The sequence below is a fragment of the Halichoeres trimaculatus genome, unplaced genomic scaffold, assembly GCF_033239565.1.
Source record: "Halichoeres trimaculatus isolate MK-OKI-2021-1 unplaced genomic scaffold, fHalTri1.1 fHalTri1_scaffold_11, whole genome shotgun sequence".
NCBI lineage: Eukaryota > Metazoa > Chordata > Actinopteri > Labriformes > Labridae > Halichoeres > Halichoeres trimaculatus.
Genome location: NW_027437189.1, coordinates 9,660,023 through 9,678,865, shown reverse-complemented (window position 1 = coordinate 9,678,865; position 18,843 = coordinate 9,660,023). Strand labels below are relative to the sequence as shown.

Below are 18,843 nucleotides of genomic sequence, written 5' to 3'. Positions count from 1 at the left end.
TTGTTTTTTGTTAGGCTTTTAAGGGGGATAAGATACATGATACCACTCTGTAAAACAAAAATAACAGGCAACAGTTAGGCAGACACAGACATGCAGTCACAGAGATGAAAACTAACAGCTAAGCTATAAACAACCACACAGATGAGTAGGAATTGACAGTAAAGCAGGCATTTAGAACTTTTAAGTTGGAGCTGTTGTTGTTTCTGATGACTGGGTTTTCTACATCACTGGGCCTTGACCTGAGAATGAGGACTGGCCAAATACTGCTCTGTGCTTTGCTGGATTACAGTCTCCCCTGCACCTCACCTGGAGGTGCTTCAACCAGAAACCCTTTGGCTCGCCAATTCTGGTTCCAGGCCAATAAAACATTTGGAAACTAGTCTTATAGATGAGAAATTCATAAAATAATGGAGCCCTCACAAATTGTACTTTTGACGAAGTGGGAAAAAAACTGTGATAAAACCATAATGTGCATGTATTGTTAATCAGGTGAAGTTTTAAAATTAGTATTGATAATCTTGAACACTTTTCTGATATGTGCTTCAGATTTTAATTAGAAACCCAAGACAAAACCTAACAAAAGTGAAATATCTAAACGCATTTAGCCGTCTTCACTTCCCTTTGGTGTGCTGTCACCTTTAAGTTATTGCATATTTCAGCCCAATGGAAAAGCACAGGGAAACAGTTTTTAAGCAATTCATGTAATTTACAATTCAAATGCATTACAAAGTGGCTATAAAAGTACCCTACAAAAGTTTTTTTTTTTTTTTTTTTTTTTTAAGAAATATTAAAAAGTCATACTGTGTGGTTTAAAATGATACATTATGAAACTGAATCTGAAAATTCGCTACTTGCCAAAGCTACTTTAGCTCAAATTCACTTAGCACAACAATGAGCCTCAGTGGGAAAAAGCTTACTTGGAAAACTTTCTTAGCTACTTTTGGATAACTTTTCTGATTTACTGAGGCAACACTCGGGTGTTCCGAGTCATACTTATCTCACTCTTCTGTGGCTAATGAACAGTAAATCCGGGGCTACTTGTTCAGCTCTCCTGACAGCAGGTAGCAAAAGCGGTAAGTTTTGGTATATAGCATTAGCTGGGTTGGAGCCTAATCATTGCTTATAAGAACTTTTAAAAAAAAAACTAAAATAAAAACACAGGCAGGGGTAGAGTAGAGGGTAAATATTGGACTTACATTTATCCGAAGGCAAGAAACATGAGTCCATGAACGTTAATGACGCCAATTCGTCTTAACCACCCTCCAACCGTTAAATTTTCCTCGTTCGACTAATCAAGCCAGCGTCGCGGTTGTGGCTCGTTTGTACTGCCCCCAAGTGGTGGGACTGCGCGCTAACATTCTGTATTCCTTGCTAATTTAATAAAACATACAAAATATGCTAAATACACAATATACATTAACATTTATGGAAAAAAATAGTCTATACTATTCATTATGATGGTGAATATTGCAATAAACTGACCTTTTATTCAGTTTTCTTTGAATTAATTCCCCCCCAGGAATCTAAACGGCTTAGTTCTTCTACTGAAGCAATTGAATAAATGAAAGCCTGTATTCGTGATGGTGGTATTCAAGGTGTTTATGTAACTCAATACAAAGTGTAGGTGCTATAAGAAAAACATAACTCCTCGTGTTTGTGTTTTTGGGTCGCAGATGAAATTGATTAAATAGAGGAGGGAAAAATGTTCTCAGATTTTAAAGTTACCATAGCGGTATATCTACAGCACAAATGGAATAAAGCTCTAGAGATAAACCTTAACCTATTTTTCACATTTAAGGGGAAGGGCGCCCTCTGCTGTTTCTTTCAAGCACATGCTCCACTGAGTAAATGAAACAACACCATAAAGCCAAACAGAGAGGACATCAACACTCATAATGATCCTTGAGTGGCGGTTGAGCTGAGGGGCAAAAGGCACTCAGCATGTAGCCTCTAAGGGGTTTTTAGTGCAGCATTTCCTCTACGCAGAGCCTACCCTGCTGGAGAAAACAGATTTAGCTGATTTCTACTGCAGAGCCGTGCCTGTCAGTCAGACTGCATCTACAGGCTTGGGTTGTTCTATGAGCACTGACAGGAAATTTGACGCACTCTTTTAGTTTGATCATCATACTTTAAAGGGTTCGGCACAATGTATTTCTCTGTTTGAGGGTAGAATCATCTATCTTCATACTGCACATAAAAAATTCAGGTAGCTGAATAAAACATAAGAGTTTGACTAAGGGACAGTAAGACAGCTGTGATTTATATTTTTTAATAGTTTGCTTGACAGTCTTCAAACTGGCCACACAAACAAGATTTGAAATGTTTTATTTTAATAGAATTTAGAACAACCAAATGTGTAAAATAAAAAAAGAAAACCAACAGCAAATGTGAAGTTTCATTCACTATTTTTTTTTTCCTTAAAAAAATATCAGCCTTTCCCCTTGTTCACAAACCGTTTTTCAAAACCAGACAAACAGAAATTACATGATAAACTCCAATAAGCTGGAAGGCCTTTCAACATTTGTTGGCAAATATAAATATAGTGGTTTGGACAGGGTTTCAAATAGCTCACATGGAAAGAGTGTACATACAGTTCACATGACAGTAGGACACTCGGCACTGCCTGTATCAATTTTTATTAATGTAGAAAACCAGGAGCCTTATTTATTGATTTCAATGTTTTTATGACAGGGAAATATATACATTCAGTCAGCTCTCTCTGTCCATTGTATGGCATTAATCGTGCCCCCTTTGATCGTGTTGATTGTCTATTCAGGGGCATAATTGTGAGAGTATGAATAGTCCGGATAGTAATCCCGATTCCCACCCCTGCCTGCTGGATAACCCCAAGAGCAGTGTCCTCCACCAGGCCCACCTCCCCGGTCATGTCCTCGTCCTGGCCGAGGCCAAAGTCCTACAGGTGGGGCTCCTCTCCCCCGGTATCCCATACCACCCCGCATAGGTCCGTGATCCATCTGTCCATGAATGCCTCCTATACTTCCATAGCCCATGAGGTGTGGAGGCAGTTTAGGTCTGACTGCTGAGCCCCCCCTGGTGGCCAATGGAGGAACTCCAACAGAAGGTCCAAAGTTGTCAGTGCAGTTCACCTGAGTCCTGCAACCCTGACTACCAGGGGTGCTACCACTGAGGACTTCCCCAGATTGATGGAGCCCACTGGGGTCCAATGGGCCAGATGTGACACCACCCTTGCTGCTAACAGTCTCACAAGAGCTGGTCCCTGCTGCCCCCCATACCCCCTCCCCAGGTCCACTGAGTGTTCTGTCCCCTAGCGTGGGGGTCTGGCTAGCACTGCCAGCCATGTAACCAGGCTGGGGTGAGTCACTATGGTCTGTGTAGGGGAGGGAGGTGGTGAGGGGAGAGTTCCCAGCAGTCCCAGGTGCACCCGTGTCAGAGCCGTACGTGTGGCCAAGCATCATGAGGTGAGGAGGAGGGGGAGGTTTGACCTCCAAGGGAAGGGAAGCCAAATTGGCAAGAGGTCCTGGTGTGGCCATGATGGGTGGGGTTGGGACTGTGGTGGTGGAGGCTGTGGGGCGGTATTCCTGGTCATGAGTGCTGCTGCAGGGCGAGGCAGGATAGGCAGGGGAGGCGGCATAGCTAGAAGAACCTGTGTAAGATGACCAGGAGGCTGAAGGACACAGGAAGCTCTGATGAGGATTTACAGGAAAACCTCCTGGGGACAAGCTCCCAATGTCTGAAGAGCTGATGCCAATCTGATTTGAAGCTTTGAACTGAGAGATGGCTGTTTTCAGAGCGCTGTAGTCGGAGAGCGTGGGAGTTCTCTCGGGAGTGGCCTGGTCTGGGAGTGGAGGACGAAACTCGTCGGTTTCAGGTGGAGGCGGCTGTGGAGGCTTCCCCTTCACGCCGTCCCGTTTCTGCTCTGAGTCCTCTGATGTGGTGGGTGGCTCCCCATCATCTGAGTCTAATGACATGTCTTCTTCTTCCACACACTCATCATTCACTACTGGGAGAGCAGGAGAGGATGGAGATAGAGAAAGGAAAAAGAAAGGTGAGATAGAATCATACAAATGGGTTTGAGACACATTAGCAGCATCAAACTGTGCTGGGCAGAGATGATGACTTTAACTGGAGACAAATCTAAAAAGCAATTTGGTGACTGTACAGCAAGAAAATGACATGATATCCCAAGTGTTCATGAGATTTGGTCCTGCAACTGACACTACCCACCAGTAGAAGGCGGTGTTGGAAGCTCATTCTGATTAATTGATCCGATCAGGCTGTGGAAACCACTCATGACGTCATCAATGCTCCCAATCACGATTCCATTTCTGGAGTACTGAAGGAACATCTCAAATGGTCTCTCTGAAAATAAGAAACAAGTATGGTCAATCTGTGTTTTCATACTTTTGGTGTTAATGCTCCAGCTAAGAAATTACATAAAACACTGAGACTCCAACATGAAGAAGTGCTGGGAGGAAATAGAGCCAAAGTCTACGGGGACGAGGATGAAAATACCTGTGAGGAAGATAAGGTGCCGCTGCTGAATGTTCTGAGCTTGGAGCTTGATCAAACACTCTAGATCTGGAGCCTGACGCGACTGAGTGTCACACTCATGATACGGGAGGAACTCCACAAGGTGCTTTTTCTGATAGGCTGTGAGAAGATTCAGCAGCCCCATAGCGTTGGCGTTTAACCTTTGAAGAGAAGAGAAACGGTTCCATAAAGTGCCGTGATATGCATTTACAGCCGGATCTGTCAGACGTTTCAGATCACAGTCTGAGCGCTCAATGAGATCCCCACCTGCCAAGTTCTTTCAGCTTCTTCTGGGACTTGCAGTGAACCTTCCACTGCCAGGGGTGCTCTGGGGTGCTCTGTTCCTCCAGGAACTTCAGCAGCCCCTGCAAACGATCTAGAAAAAACAAGAAAACACACAAAAGCTCAGGAGGCTTTTCCTGCTGGTGTTTCTATGAATGATCTCAGTGAGAGGAAAAAGAAACTCACCTGTTGTAATAAGGTCAGGGTTGAGGACAAACTCGTCAGAAACTATAAAACCTCCGGACACAAACAGCTCATTGTAAGTGTGGTTCTTAACGTCGTCCAGAGAGTCCACTCCAGCAAAGCTCACTGAAGGCAACTTCTTCAAAGACACCAAAGCAGGAATCTGGAAAAGATGAGTTTTCTTTAATTATGACTCAAATTAAAAGTGTCTTTTTATGTAATTTCAATTGGCTGGTGTTTCTGCTGGACTAAAAATTTAGGATGCAAAGGATGTGGCAGGAGATGCTCGTACCTTGTGCACATGTGCGGCGATGTCTTCATTCTGAATAATGATGAGGAGCTTATCTAAACTGCCGCTGTTTTCCAGAAACGTCTGCGGGCTGCACTCGCTGTTGCCGAGACTTTTCAAGTACTCCTTTGGGATGAGACAGGAGAGACATAATTGTTACAGACAGACAGATGAATGTGTCGTTCTCCCTTACAAGTACGAGAACTGACTGTGTGACAAGATGCAGGGAGCCGAGCGCTGAGAGACGGGACGCGTAGTGACAGAGAGGAGCTAGTGTAGCACTTCACTCACACCGTAGACCTGCGTTTGACTGAGTGCCTGTTTTTGTTTACTACTGCAGAAAGCTGCGGAGGCTCTTCATAGATGAAATAAAAGTACACAGATGATGATTACAGCAAAAAAATGTTTCAGCCAATAATATGAAGACTTTTTGCAAGTATAAAAGATAATCTTGATTGAATAATGTACTAAAATCCATACTCTTTTTCTTCTTTCTGCTCCTTTTATTCATTTAAGATTCTTTATTTTTATATTGTACTTATATTTATGTCAACATGAATGAAATAAAGACAAACTAAACTAAAATGATTAAGCAGAAGTTCATGTGATGAGTTTTAGCTTGTGATTCAACAGTCGGATTTCTTTTCATTACATGAGCTTTCTTTACATAAATCAATATATCTATGGGGTCTGCCAAGCTGGACATAAAATTTGAAGATTTCAACACATAGCCAGGTATTTTCAAAATCAAATATCCCTCCTCATTCCTTTTTTAAAAATACTTCCCTCCACAAGCCAAATCCACTGATAAGTGTGGCTCGAGGAATGCCAAACCCATATTTGTCTGTGTTCTCCAGACGTGAAACCCGTGCCAGCCAATCATAATGAGCCCCCATCAAACAGCTGTGACGTTTGAGAACCTAAAACTCGGTTTGAAACCGGAGTTTTCAAAATCTTCCTTTAGGCCAGAGTTTTCAGAAAACATCGTTTTTTGTGGTGTTAAGCTGCGGTCTTGTGTGGAAAATAAAAATACATACGGTTTCTCAAATACCTGGCTACGTTTTGACAAGGCCAATGTTCAAGTAATAAAATAATTAAATTCAGCACCAGCTTCTTAGAAGAGATGATTTTCATTCATAGATGCAAGTTAATGCAGTTTTAAGGCTCTCAAATGCACAGTGAGCTGAGAAAATCAGGCATATTTCTGGGATCCTGCTGGGTTACAAATCAAAGAACAACTGGTTTGTTAAACAGCGACCGCTAATTTCTTTTCAAGCATCACTTTAGTCTTCATACTGTACCTTAATCTGCTTGCAGACAGTGCTCTCCTCTCCTTCATCCCCGGAGTAGATATAGAATTTGACCGTGTTCTTAGTGACGTCCTTAAAGATCTCCACCAGGCTGCTGAAAACTTCTGGCTTCAGCTGACCGATGAGACTCCCAGCCAGCAGGCCTGACCCGCTCCCAGAGGCACTCCCTGGGTTTTGGGAGCCATGCTCTGGAGAGTCCGCTGTGGCGTGAGAGGGAGAATACACCTCTCCCCCTAACTCTGTGGACTGGGCTTCTGTTTTTGTTTTCGACGATGCTGCTGCGTCTTTAACTGAGAGCACTCTGCCGCTCTGAGAGGAGGTGCTGCTCTTTGACTGAGAGGACTCAGATTTAGTTTTTGGAGTTGAGGCTGGGGTTGGGGGTGGTGTTGTAAGATTAGACGTTGTAACAGAGGGAAGTGGAGAAGTGACCTTGGGGGGAGCAGGTGGGGATGGGATCAGTTTGTCCATCTTCTCGCACAGTGCTTTGACATGTCCCTGAATGGGAACAGGGGTAACAAAAGGGACAACAAAGTCTGAGAAGCAGCTGTTGGGCTGCCAGCAGTGGCGTGTTGGCACCCTCGCAATTTGTTTCGACGTGTAGCCGATGTGGTGAGTCTGCATGATGTTTTTAATGTCAGAGGTAAGACTGTGGATTTCTTGGCTGAGTATGGTGTCCAGGCTGATGGAAGGCCTGAAGGGAACTTCCTCTACGGCAGGTATCGAGGGCGCTGCAGCCACCTTCTTCACCTCCATGGCTGCTGGTGTCTTCTGTTCTGAGTTATTGTTCGTGAGTGTCACAGCCTCTGGCTCAACAAGCTCAGGCTTTGGCTCAGGAAAAGGCTGTGCTTTGTCTGCGGAAAAGAAGACAGAGACGTGTCTCAGTGATGCCTTATGAACCAGATTCAGACATGCATGTGAAGCAGAGGTGAACTGATGTACCTTCATTGACGGGGTTGACCCATATTGGGTTGTTTGAGGTGTGAGCATGCTCTGGTGGGGAGCCAGGGCTGAGTGGACTTCCAGGGCTACAGTCCATATCCTCCTAGAAAGATAGAAAAAACAGAACTTTTCTTTTTAAAAACTTTTCATCTAAGACAAACAATTCCTCTTTGAGACACTGGTTAATATCTCACCTCTGTGTAGTTTGTTTGCAATGCTGGCTCATTTTGTTTCCTCAGATCCGGGTCAGAGAAAGCCGGCTCTACCCTCCCCGAACCAGTCGATGGCTCGCCGTGATTTGGCGGCACAGACATTGAACCCTGTGCCACGGCTTTGTTGAGAGTAGCGAGGAGGATCTTGAGGAGTCGCTGCGTCTCACTCACCGCCGAGGTGTTGGCGTTACCTCGTGCTCTGAGGTCAGTGTCGTAGATGCCCATGCTCTCCATCACGGCTGTCAGGTTGTCACTCTGTCCAGCATCCTCACCCATCTCGTCTGCTTGAGCGCCTGGCAAGAAAAACAGGTTTGATTTGAGTGACATGGGAGTGTGGTGGGAGGGGGGTTTGGCAACTCTCAGGAGTAATGTCACTGTTTAAGATGAAGATAATGACTTTATCAAGTGAAGACTTGTTTTTGTGAATAAGCATACAGTGCATTTGGGGGTTTTTTTATGTAGGATGCAATTACTGAAAACTTATTACACTGTGATGTGAAACTAATATAATTTTTCTTCCTAGGGACACACTGGTGCTGGAAGCAGGGAGTGGAAATTCTCAAAACAGAAAAATTAAATTACATAATTTAAATTAATAACATATACTGCAGCTCTCCTCACCTCGACTGGGCTCCCCGTTGCTCAGTGCATCTGCGCGTTGGCGTTTGTTCAAGCCCAACCTCTCGTCTCCCTCCAGCTTCCTTTTCAGATTGTTGTCATCCCAGGCCCCGTCCTCCCCCTTCTCCTTCCCAGGATCCTTCACGAGTGCTTTCTTATGAAGCTGGATCAGCTTGAGCAGCTGTTTCATTTTGTCTTTATCGTACTCGTTCTGCGACAGCCGCAGCCTCTGAGGTGGCTGAGGCTGGGGCTCAACGTGAGACTTGTGCTGCAACTGGGCTCCGTTGGAGTGTGCCGTCCCTGACCTCCGGGGCTTTTCCTGTGCCGGCCTCTCCTGAGGTGGTCTCTCTGGCGGCGGCCTCTCTTGAGGAAGCTTTTCTGGGACTTTCTCTGCTCTGTCTGAGCCCCTGTCGGAGCCGCCCCAGTCAGAAACGGGGCTGTATTCTACTGGGGCAGGGGCAGGAGCAGGTGTAGGTGCAGGGGCAGGGACTGGCATAGGAGGCGGGGCGAGGTTCCGAATTTTTTCAATGATGTCTCTTGCCTTGTTTAGAGGCAGGATGTAATTGGCAGGGTTGTGAACATATGTCCGCAGCACAGTGTCCATGTTAAATTTGGGTCGAGGCACTGGTATTGTCCTTTCGTCCACATTATATTTGTAGTCGGGCAGAATGAACGGCCGAACCGTGCCTGCATCCATGCGTGTTAGGTAATCGGTAGCCTGCCGCTCCACCCCAGTGCTCAGGTCTTTGCTTGGGTTTGGACGTAGCTTGAAGAGGGCGTAGTGCAAAGCAGGGATGAAGGGCTCCGCGGCGGAAAGGATGGCGGGCTGGGGCTCCGCTGTCAGCGGCTCAGGCTCGAACAGTCGGGATGCTACAAAAATTAAAGTTTTTCAATGTCATTAAAAAAAGTGTCACTCTGTGTTATCCTTCTAGGACAGCCGCTTTAAATATGACTAAAACAACGGTTGCTATGAAAACATGGATGTCTTTGGATTTTTAAAAAAGCACCAGCGCTCAGTCAGGAACCACAAAAAGAGCTGCAGAACACCATCGTCCCTGTTTTCTGATAAAATATACGAGCTGAGAGCTTCATGCAGATGCTGCCACAGGGGCTCGGTCAGAGAAAGAGATGGAGAGATAGTGAATAATACTTACAGTACTTGACAACCATCCTTGACTCCTGAAAGATGAATAATGCTTGCAGGTTCTTCTCCACCCGCCCCCGCCGCTCTGGAAAAACAAACAGCAACTAGTTTTTTCAAAGCTGAACCCTCACCGAGGAGAACAAGTAGGTGTTCAACTGACACAACAGAGAATCATGAGAGGAGAGTAAAAGCTTTTTGGCACCTTTGGACTCAGACATCTGAGCTGAGGACAGCAGAAAGAGAAAGCCCCTGTCAAACAAGGACTTCACCAGCACCTGAGTGAGGAGAGTAGACAGCAGTGAGAGACAGCAGGGGGTTGGATCTAACAGATAACACAACATCAGGCTTTGTTGTGCGGCGCTGCACGTATTCCTTGTGTACAAGAGTTCAACAACGACAGGATTTTATTGCGTTTGCTTCAAGGAAAAGTTTAAGTCTGACAGGAGTTTCCCCTTCACCCTCTCCTTGCTTCAGTTGACTTTTACACACATACCTTCCGGAAAAATCTTCTCGCTGAATGGAATGAACTTCTTTCAAATATATTTATAGCTTTTCATTAATCTGGTTCTGTGACTTCATGGGAGATTTGTACAGAACCTGGTGGGTTTTCAGCTCCAGTGTGACTCACCATCCTGTCCCTCTCCAGTTTGTGGATCAGCGCTGCCAAGCTGCCGCTGGTTGCTTTGCCTTTTCCATCCACCACCTCAAACAGGCTGCAGGACATCCCACACTTCATCACTGTGCACAGAGAGGAAAGTGAGTCTCAGAGCTGACCCGAAACCATTTCTGCAGCCTTTTTTTTTTTTTTAACCTCCTCTGGGCTTAGTTATACTTTAAACAAAATGTTTTGTTTGTTTGTATTCCATTGGGTTAAGTGAGAAAGTGTCTTTTGCAAAAACAAAGCAGAGTATGCACTTAGAGAACCAGATTTTTAAACCAGAGTTACAGAAATGCATCATGGCCTTCATGCCTGACGCCTTTTTCTATCATTTGATTATGAAATACACATGTATGGTAAGGACGTACCTTCCCGTGATAAACTGTAGGTATCCCAAGAAAAGAGCACAGGGTGAATCTTTCTCTTCACCTGATCCAGCTGCATACCTCGACTCATGTCTAACTTTTCAGGCCTGCAGAGGAGGCACATGGGGGATTTATTCGAGAGTGTTTAAAACTTGCTCAACACTATCAGCACATAGCAATCATTTTCTAACTTCCTCTTTTCACCAATAAGATGAGCGCTGGTTTCTAATGATTAACAAAATTATATTCTAGTGTTTTCATTCTGCAGAATTATAAAACAGACTGGAGAGTAACTTACAGTTTGAAAGGAAGGTAGGGGCGCGAGGAGGATCGTAAACAAATGGGGAATAACTCCTGGCCCTTGTTAACTAGTGGACCACTCCACACAGTGTAGCAGCTTTTCCCTGCAACACAACCGAGAACAAAGGTCAAAGATGAACATGACACAAAGATAAAAGCAGCATGCATGCATTCTGGTGATCTAGATAGGGTTATTTTTCAAGTCTTAAAAGATTTATGTTCATTCCATCAACCATTTTGGCCATGCAGAACTCAAGATGCGCTCGATAGGCTGTAGTTAGTTTGATATAGTAGTAACACGTGACACTGAGTGAAAGGTGTGTATGCATAAATATATTTCTGAAGTTAATATGACAAAAAAAATCTTTTACCTCTACTTCCTTCAGGGGAAATTGTGTTAAACCTGGGAGAGGATTAAAATCTTGTTAAGAAAAGCATACCACTCTGAAGATGTCAGCATGAAACCATCTCAAAACATTTGCTGGCTTTCAACTTTTCCAGCAGGAATATACGTACCTATGTGCAGTCATAGGAGCTGCTGCTGCTGCTTCTTTGCCTTTGTACTGAAAAGAAACCACAGCATAGGGGCAGACGTGCCGGGGCCGTGCCTTGATCTCTTCGAATGCAAACTCAAAGAAATATTGCTGAAAGGCAAAAAGAATGTAACGTGTTAAAACTTACGAATTCTTCCAAGAAAATGAAACATATCACAAAGCTTCGATAGTGGAACTTGTGTAAAAATACTTGAATGAAAGAGCAAGCATGTACCTGTGTGAGCTCAAACGCTCTGTAAGACAGCAAAGATGTAACCCTGTTGGCACTTCTGGACAGGTGACAGTCAAACTTAGGTGAAGGCTCTATAGCGTTCTTAGGCATGTTCTCATGGATGTGCTTTATTCGGCCCTAAAAAACCAACAAATACAGCAAATAAGTTTGAGTCAGACAAAAATTAAAACTCCTTCGATATTCCAAAATGCAAACAGGGTGTAGCCTTACCCTCATAACTTTAAAAACAACTATATCTCCAACAGTGCCCACGTCCAGAGGATTGATTTGTAACAAATCTGAGTATTTGGAAAGATAGACACCTGCAATGACAAAAGAAAAAGAACGAAATTAGAAGAAGAACATGATCATAGACAGTTAAGTTTGTTCAAAGTAATATATTCTTTGTCAATGAGTTTGAAATTTGAAAAACTTTTGTCAAAAGTTTTGTTTCCATAAGCTGGTTGTTTTGACGCAAACTAAATCTCATGTGTGACAATCAGTACATGCATTGGAGGCTTCCTTGCTTTTTGATAAGTAGCTTAACAGATAACAACAAATTCACAATCATTTCCAAGACACAAAGATACATAATTTGGAAATAGAGACCAACTTACCGACTGATGGATTCCCAAGTGTCGTAATCCTGGAGTGTCCGACCATCACACCTTTTTCACAGATCAACATGAGCTACACATACAAGAGAAGCAAAAAGGTTCAGAGCCACGTGAATTAACCTCAAAAATCACGCTCAGACCTCGTACGACATCATTACCTTAGATTTGTCTGGATAGAGGAAGCAGTAGGACTCTGCCAGCTCCTGCTCTGCGCGCCCCTCCTGCTTCATCTCTCTCCGCTTTTCAATGAACTAGAGGACAAGGATGAGTGCCAGCAAATGAGAAACCGTAGTCTGAACTTTACAAACTTTACATTCAAACATGTAGACACATTTGAGGCACAAAGAGATGGCGACAAACCTCTTTTTCTAGCAGCTCATTGTGAATGAGCCTGGCTTTGCAGTAGGAGAAGGTCCCTCGAGATGATGCGTCCAGGTAGAATGAAGAAACAAGCTTCACAAGGTCCTCAAATTCGCGACTGTCAGGAGGCAGGTAGTGGTACAAGCCTGCACAGACAGGGAGGACACAGTTAGCATGCAGCACCTGGTGTATAAACACAGAGATATTAACACGCAAGACATCATGAGTCTTTTGTTTATGTTTGGATTCCCATTAAAGTCGCATGCTCTGTGTAACAAAACATTACACTAAGAGATGAAGAGATGTGAACTTGGAGCTTGTGGGCTGAACTTCTTTGTATATGTGTAGTTCTGGTTCTGTAACTGTACTTTGGGATGTAATGTGGTTTTAAAAACACTGAACAACAGTAGTAGCCAGATATTCCTAACATAAGGAGCTGTGCTGTAGCAGACCTAACCTGTTATCTGCCTATATTTACATAAGGTGTGTTATATCAATCTACACACATTCAGCGAAGTGAAACCACCACTGACTATGGATTAACCCTGATTAGCCCCGAGCTGCTTGGTAAGAAAGTAGCAAACATCCGTCAAATGATGCCAAAGGGTGAATGTCAAAAAACAAGCCAACAGAGTGCAATAAGACAATTCTGCTTCACATGTGCAACCTGCTGAGGCTAACAATGAACTAGTGCTGCTGCTTATCAGATGCTAAGGATTAAAGTCAAGCAGCTTGAACAAATTTTGCATATAAACAAATAGTTGATAGATCACAACAAGGTCTGTAAGCACAGACACTGTGCTGAGGGTGTCACTGCCTTGTGAAGACACGGTGGGGCTGTGGGGGGAGTATTCTGTACTCTGAGAGGTATTGGGGTGAGGCACCGGTGACATCAAACTGGGACAAGGAGTGGGCTGCCCTACTTGGAATTCATGAAAAGTGTCACTGGCATGGTGGAAACATTTGAAAGATATAAGTGAAGTGGACAAAATGCATGCCCTTCATTGAGGTCAATGAGACACCCTCATGTTGTAGGGTGATGGCTGCAACACACGCATGACACCACCATAATGCTGCTCGCATTAACAATCCCACTATGGTTCCATGAGGAGGTGAAGGAACCGAACAAGGTGGGCTTCCAACGGTCAGTGCTTACAGTGCTGCTTTTCGGCGCCTTGACAGAGATGGACGTTAAGTTAGCTGCCCAACTTGGATGCCTGAGTATGACTACTAAAGCCATGTCTGCCAACACAACTCGCACCCTATCATTAAAGACGACCCGCATACCTTCGCCGCATGATGTTGATTAATCCAAACGTACACCGCACAGTGTCTTTAACACGTTAAACTAGCGAGAACAGCAAGTTAGCCAGCTAGCACGCTAGCAACATGCAGCAGAATTATGGTATAAAGACAGGACAGGCTCTGTTCGAATGTGCAGGGATATGGCACCACCTTTCCGTTCTCGTATCTTCCTCGGGATTTGAAAATTTTTCCGTGGCAGCTCCTCACTCGGTCTCTGGCCCGGCAAGGGAGAACTGCTAAAGCTCCGGGCGTCCGCCTGCACACTCCTCCGCCGCTCAGGGGCTTCTTGTTCGGGCATTACACTGACTCCACATCCAGGCTGATCGCCATTTTGGTTGGCTGTGGCCGAGGTGGCGGATGAATTCTTCGGGGGTTCGCCACCATCCGGCTGGGGATCGTCCGTCTTGGTACATTCTGGGTCCCTTCTCCCCACTGCGTTGGGGTTCAGGGCCATTTTCGGGCACCGTGCACGCAATACGGGCAGTATAGCTCGAACGATTACGGCACCGCTTCACACACACACTCTCCTCCTCACCCAGCCTCCGCCATTGTGAAAATGACGTACACGTTCTTCTCCACCACTGCAAAACGCTGCCGTCACTATGTTTACATTCGGGAGAATCCGCGCCACCCAGCGGCGGTTAGATGTACTGCAAGGTTTCATGTAGTAATCATGTAAAGCAAAGGAGTACACATTTTTACCATTGACAGCATACTTCAACTACTTTTTAAAATTCCTGTAATGAAGCCCCGCCGCACTGGAATTACTTATTTTACATATTAATATCTAATATCAAAGTCATTATGCATATTTTTTTATTTAACATGCACTTTTAATTGATATTGAGATTTTACTTTTATTTATTTATTTACAACATATATTTTATCTATCTCCCAAAATATTAAGATAGATGAGGGACTAACTTGAATTTTGCGCTTGTAGAAACTGAAGTACAGAATTTCAATTTTACCCAGTGTAACGCTCAATTTGCCCATTAGGTGGTGGCAAAGAGGCAAGGACTCCCCCATCCTTCTATCACACAGGAAACTAAGAAAGTGCAGTTTTAGATGTTTTTAATTACATTATCAAAGTTTAATTAGATATTGGTTTGTGATTTATTCTATATTTAACGATTTAAGTATGTTTTTTTTATTATTCCCATGATGAAATTGAGCACTTCAATTACAGGAGCACAGAACAAATAAAAGATCTTTATTCTTTTAACTTATCATTTTAATTATTAGAGAAACAAACACCAAAGCATGAACAGTTTTGAGAAAATAACATAAACCAAGTACATAAAAATGTATTGGGGCAACAATAAAATGTCCAGAACACAAATCCTCAATGCATCAAATCATGAATGATCATGGTCTGTGCCTGTTTCACACTGGGTGTTTCAGTGAAAGTGTTTTAATGTAGGTTCACCATGCTGCCCCTGCTGTAAACATCAAACTCTTTGTAACGCAAGTAATCTTTAAGCCTGGGAGGAAGAGGAAGAAAGTTGATGAAAACTGAAGCTCTCAAGCGCAGATGGCTGAAATGGCCCCTTATCTGCAGCCGACACAGATGCTTCAGGCTGCGTGCATTTTCTGTATTAAAATGAAAAATAAGTTTAGTAATGAACGTCATCACCACAAAAGAGTAGGGTTATATGATGTTGCTCTTACTTTGAATGTCACAGATTTCCTGCCACTGCTTCTGCTCCATCAAGGTGTCTTTGAGTTTGGGGCAGAAGGAGACATGGTCGGTGTAGTCGAGCATGATGCGAACCACCTGGGCTGAGATGTGCTTGAACCAAGTCACTGTTATCACCTCACAGAACTGGGGAGATACAAAGGCACATGGAAAGCATGGGTGAGACTGTGAATTCATTCTTATATTTGTAAGATTTGGCTCAATGTTTTTCTTCCAGACAAGCCTTGACTCACCACCATGTCTTTGATGACAGAAGTCGTCCAAGGAGCATAGTCATGGGAGCTATCGCCATAGGGACAGTCAAAGCAACGCTCAACATCATACCCATGGTTCAGAATCATCCTCAGCATGACTTCATCTTTTAAAGCATACTGTAGAGCCGAGGGGAAGTGGGTGGTGTTGATTCTGGAATAGTAGTTGACATTTGCTCCAAACTTCAGCAAAGTGTTGACCAGTTCATAGTTGCCCTGTCTGAGAGCCACCTGTAAACAGTTGATGGGGTCCTGGTTCACCATCGCCCCGGACTCAAGCAGCAATCTGGTGCACTGTAGATCATTGTTGGACACTGCAAAGAAGAGGGCAGACCTGCGCTCATCATCGTAGTTGCGGCGCACCCTTGGGTGAAGCATGAAGTTTGGATCGTAGCCAGCTTTGAGCAGCATGTCCACACAATGTGCGTGTCCACCAGCAGCTGCAGAGTGGAGGGGACTCATTCCGCTTTCTTTGACAGCTTCCAGCTTAGTCACAGGGATGAGCCTCTCCAGGGCCCTGTCAGAAAGAAGTCTTCATGTAAATCTTACCGGTCTCTTAAGGTCTATATGAAAAGTAAAGGATCTGAATGACAGGTATTCCTCACAGTATGTGTCCGTGGTAGGCTACACGATGGATTGGCAGGTGTCCACTGTAAAGAGGTAGGTTAGGATCTGCTCCATGATCTAGCAGTAAGGAGATTACATCTGGGTTTCCTGATGCTGCGGCTTCAAACAAGACAGTGCCAGACTCTGACTCACACCACACATGAGCTCCTGGAAAGTTAGAACATATACTTTTTTTTACAGACCTTTAAAGGAATAAAAGACAACCTAAGACATTTATCCACACAGCCCTACATGAAACCTTTTTCTCAGACACTTCTGTAATCCAGCCTCTGAGCTGATGTACCTTTCTCCAACAGCACCTCCACTACATTCAGATGCCCATTCTGTGCAGCCAGAGCCAGCGGGGTTTTCTTTTTGATGTCACATGCATTGGGATTTGCACCAGACTCCAGAAGCAGATAGACAAAGTTCTCCAGGCCTAAGAAGGAGGACTCATGCAGAGCTGTCCTGTTCAGTGGTCCTGTTTGATCCACATTTGCATTGTAGCGTAGCAAGAGTGTGGCCAGGTCATACTGGTCATTCAGGATAGCTTAGAAGAAGAGAGAAGATGAGAGTTTGTTAATTGGACAATCGTTGTAGGTGTTTTCTTTGGAGGGATGTATTTTGTATACCTGCTACTAGTGGAGAATCCTGCTCATCATTCTGGAGATCTGGGCTCGACCCGTTCTGTAGCAGGAATGTAGCACTCTCTCTGAGTCCATGAACCACAGCTAGAAACAGCGGCGTCTCACCTTTTAGAGTGCGACACTGAGCTGCACCAGGGGATGATGCTGCCGCAAAAACCAACATGTTGACACTTTAAAGGAGTTCATATGTTCAAAAACAACCAAGCTGAGATGAATAACACAACTACCCGAAAAGATCATCTCCAATATGGTTCTGTTTTCCTGCACTGCAGCCTCGTGCAGAGGGATCCATCCTCGGTCATCAACTCTGGACAGACTCTCTGGTTGCAGAGCCAGTATATTCAGAGTATGTTCATCACCTTAACATGGAAAAAAGACCTGAGGATCTGTGCAGCATTAACTATAATAAGCTTTGACAGTTATTGAATTAAGTCTGTTTACCTTCCTTGATTGCTTTGAAAATTTCATCAGGGTCTTCACTTGGTTTCAAATCACTGTTGATTGAAAATGAATATCATGACAGCTTCATCACAAAAATTAAACATTTGATTCTCAAAGGTTAGATAATCACCTTGGATTCAGTCCTTTAAGTTTTCTGTACTGAATAAGACTTTGTTCAATTATGTATTGTGTCGCCTCATCTTCATCCAAGTCATCCTCTGATTGGTAAAAGTCATCCTCTGTCTCTGTGGTCATCTGTTAGTCCAGGAAGGCTCAGTGCACAAGGGCTTGATCTGAGGACACACAACTGTATGGTAAACAAGCCCTTTAAATCAAGTGCTTTAATGAAAAAATAACAACGTACACAGCTTTTTTAGCAGTAACAGGAAAGTTCGACTTGACCAAGCAAAAAACTTAACAGACCATGCATCTCTTGTGGGTAGTTTACAGAATCTCTACTGCTCAAATAATCCCCGTAAGCATGTCCTAAATATAAAAAAGGACTTGCACAACACAAAGACATTTTATAGTTTTATACACACTAATACAGTCTACAGTCTGTCAGTACAGTACATGCAAGCTGAAAAAAAAACACATTTTCTCTGTTGAATCATTACTTATTTGCATGCTGTTTACCTTCAGTCAAATGTCTCAGTGCAATCGGTGGCTTTTACGACAGCAACTGGGCTCCTCTGCTCCAACACACATGCTGCAGCTATTTATATCTGAGACTATAAATGTCAGATCACGGGGTCTTCACAGCCTGCACCTAGCTTTGACCTACTGAGCACAGCAACAGCTCACACCAATCAGTTCACACAAGCAGGTTCATTAAAACACTGAAAAATTATGCCAGATTGACTTTGAGGTCACACATGGTAAATATCAGAGAATAACATACATTTCTAGATTGAATTTCAATAAGACTGAATCAGATACATTTTTATGTTTATTAAGGCCTCGATAAAAATGCTGATGCTTAGACTGCCACTGTTCACAAGAAAATGAGTTCCCTATTTCTACATTATGATCGTTTCATTCATGCAAAGCTCTTGTCTTGAAATGTGCTTTAAAAATAAATAAGAGTATAACAAATAATATTTGAGGATTTTTTAACCCCTCCATAATTTTCAGCCGTGTTGTGCATGCGTAGCACAGCATGGACCAAAGAATGAGGGCAAAGATGCTGATGGTATCGTTAAACAGAGGTAAAGACCCTTTGAGAGCTTGTGAGGTCTTTACCTTTTTTGGGGGGTCACAGTATCAGGTCACAGTAAGGAATGAAGCGACTGTGTGTAACAAACAGGAGCAAAGACTCTAACAGACCCTAAGTAGGAGTC

General features: G+C 43.8%; 2 protein-coding genes across 4 annotated transcripts; both read right to left on the bottom strand.

Moving 5' to 3' along the window:
• Positions 1–2,308: 2,308 nt before the first annotated feature.
• tasorb (transcription activation suppressor b) lies at positions 2,309–14,455 on the bottom strand. 2 transcript variants are annotated; one of them, XM_074681381.1, is made up of 23 exons: positions 14,010–14,455; positions 12,555–12,700; positions 12,353–12,445; positions 12,195–12,267; positions 11,809–11,900; positions 11,581–11,715; positions 11,329–11,456; positions 11,184–11,215; positions 10,811–10,916; positions 10,516–10,619; positions 10,118–10,227; positions 9,692–9,764; positions 9,500–9,574; positions 8,349–9,215; positions 7,710–8,020; positions 7,516–7,618; positions 6,568–7,427; positions 5,270–5,392; positions 4,981–5,140; positions 4,780–4,888; positions 4,495–4,673; positions 4,207–4,341; positions 2,309–3,979 (listed from the first exon to the last, which is right to left on the bottom strand). In XM_074681381.1, the coding sequence occupies exons 1-23, from the start codon at positions 14,311–14,313 to the stop codon at positions 2,769–2,771; spliced, it is 5,529 nt and encodes a 1,842-aa protein (XP_074537482.1). In that variant the 5' UTR covers positions 14,314–14,455; the 3' UTR covers positions 2,309–2,768. The 2 variants fall into 2 exon arrangements, with proteins under 2 accessions (XP_074537482.1, XP_074537481.1); XM_074681380.1 differs by having other exon boundaries at positions 2,309–3,982; positions 14,010–14,454.
• Positions 14,456–15,160: 705 nt separating this feature from the next.
• Positions 15,161–18,192, bottom strand: asb14b (ankyrin repeat and SOCS box containing 14b). Of its 2 annotated transcripts, XM_074680983.1 has the most exons (10): positions 18,140–18,192; positions 17,634–17,796; positions 17,504–17,556; positions 17,290–17,421; positions 17,048–17,206; positions 16,720–16,965; positions 16,415–16,583; positions 15,792–16,326; positions 15,531–15,684; positions 15,161–15,452 (listed from the first exon to the last, which is right to left on the bottom strand). In XM_074680983.1, exons 2-10 carry the CDS (start codon positions 17,756–17,758, stop codon positions 15,274–15,276), a joined length of 1,752 nt encoding a protein of 583 aa, XP_074537084.1. In that variant the 5' UTR covers positions 17,759–17,796; positions 18,140–18,192; the 3' UTR covers positions 15,161–15,273. The 2 variants fall into 2 exon arrangements, with proteins under 2 accessions (XP_074537084.1, XP_074537085.1); XM_074680984.1 differs by lacking the exon at positions 18,140–18,192 and having other exon boundaries at positions 17,634–17,862.
• Between the last annotated feature and the right edge of the window lie 651 nt (positions 18,193–18,843).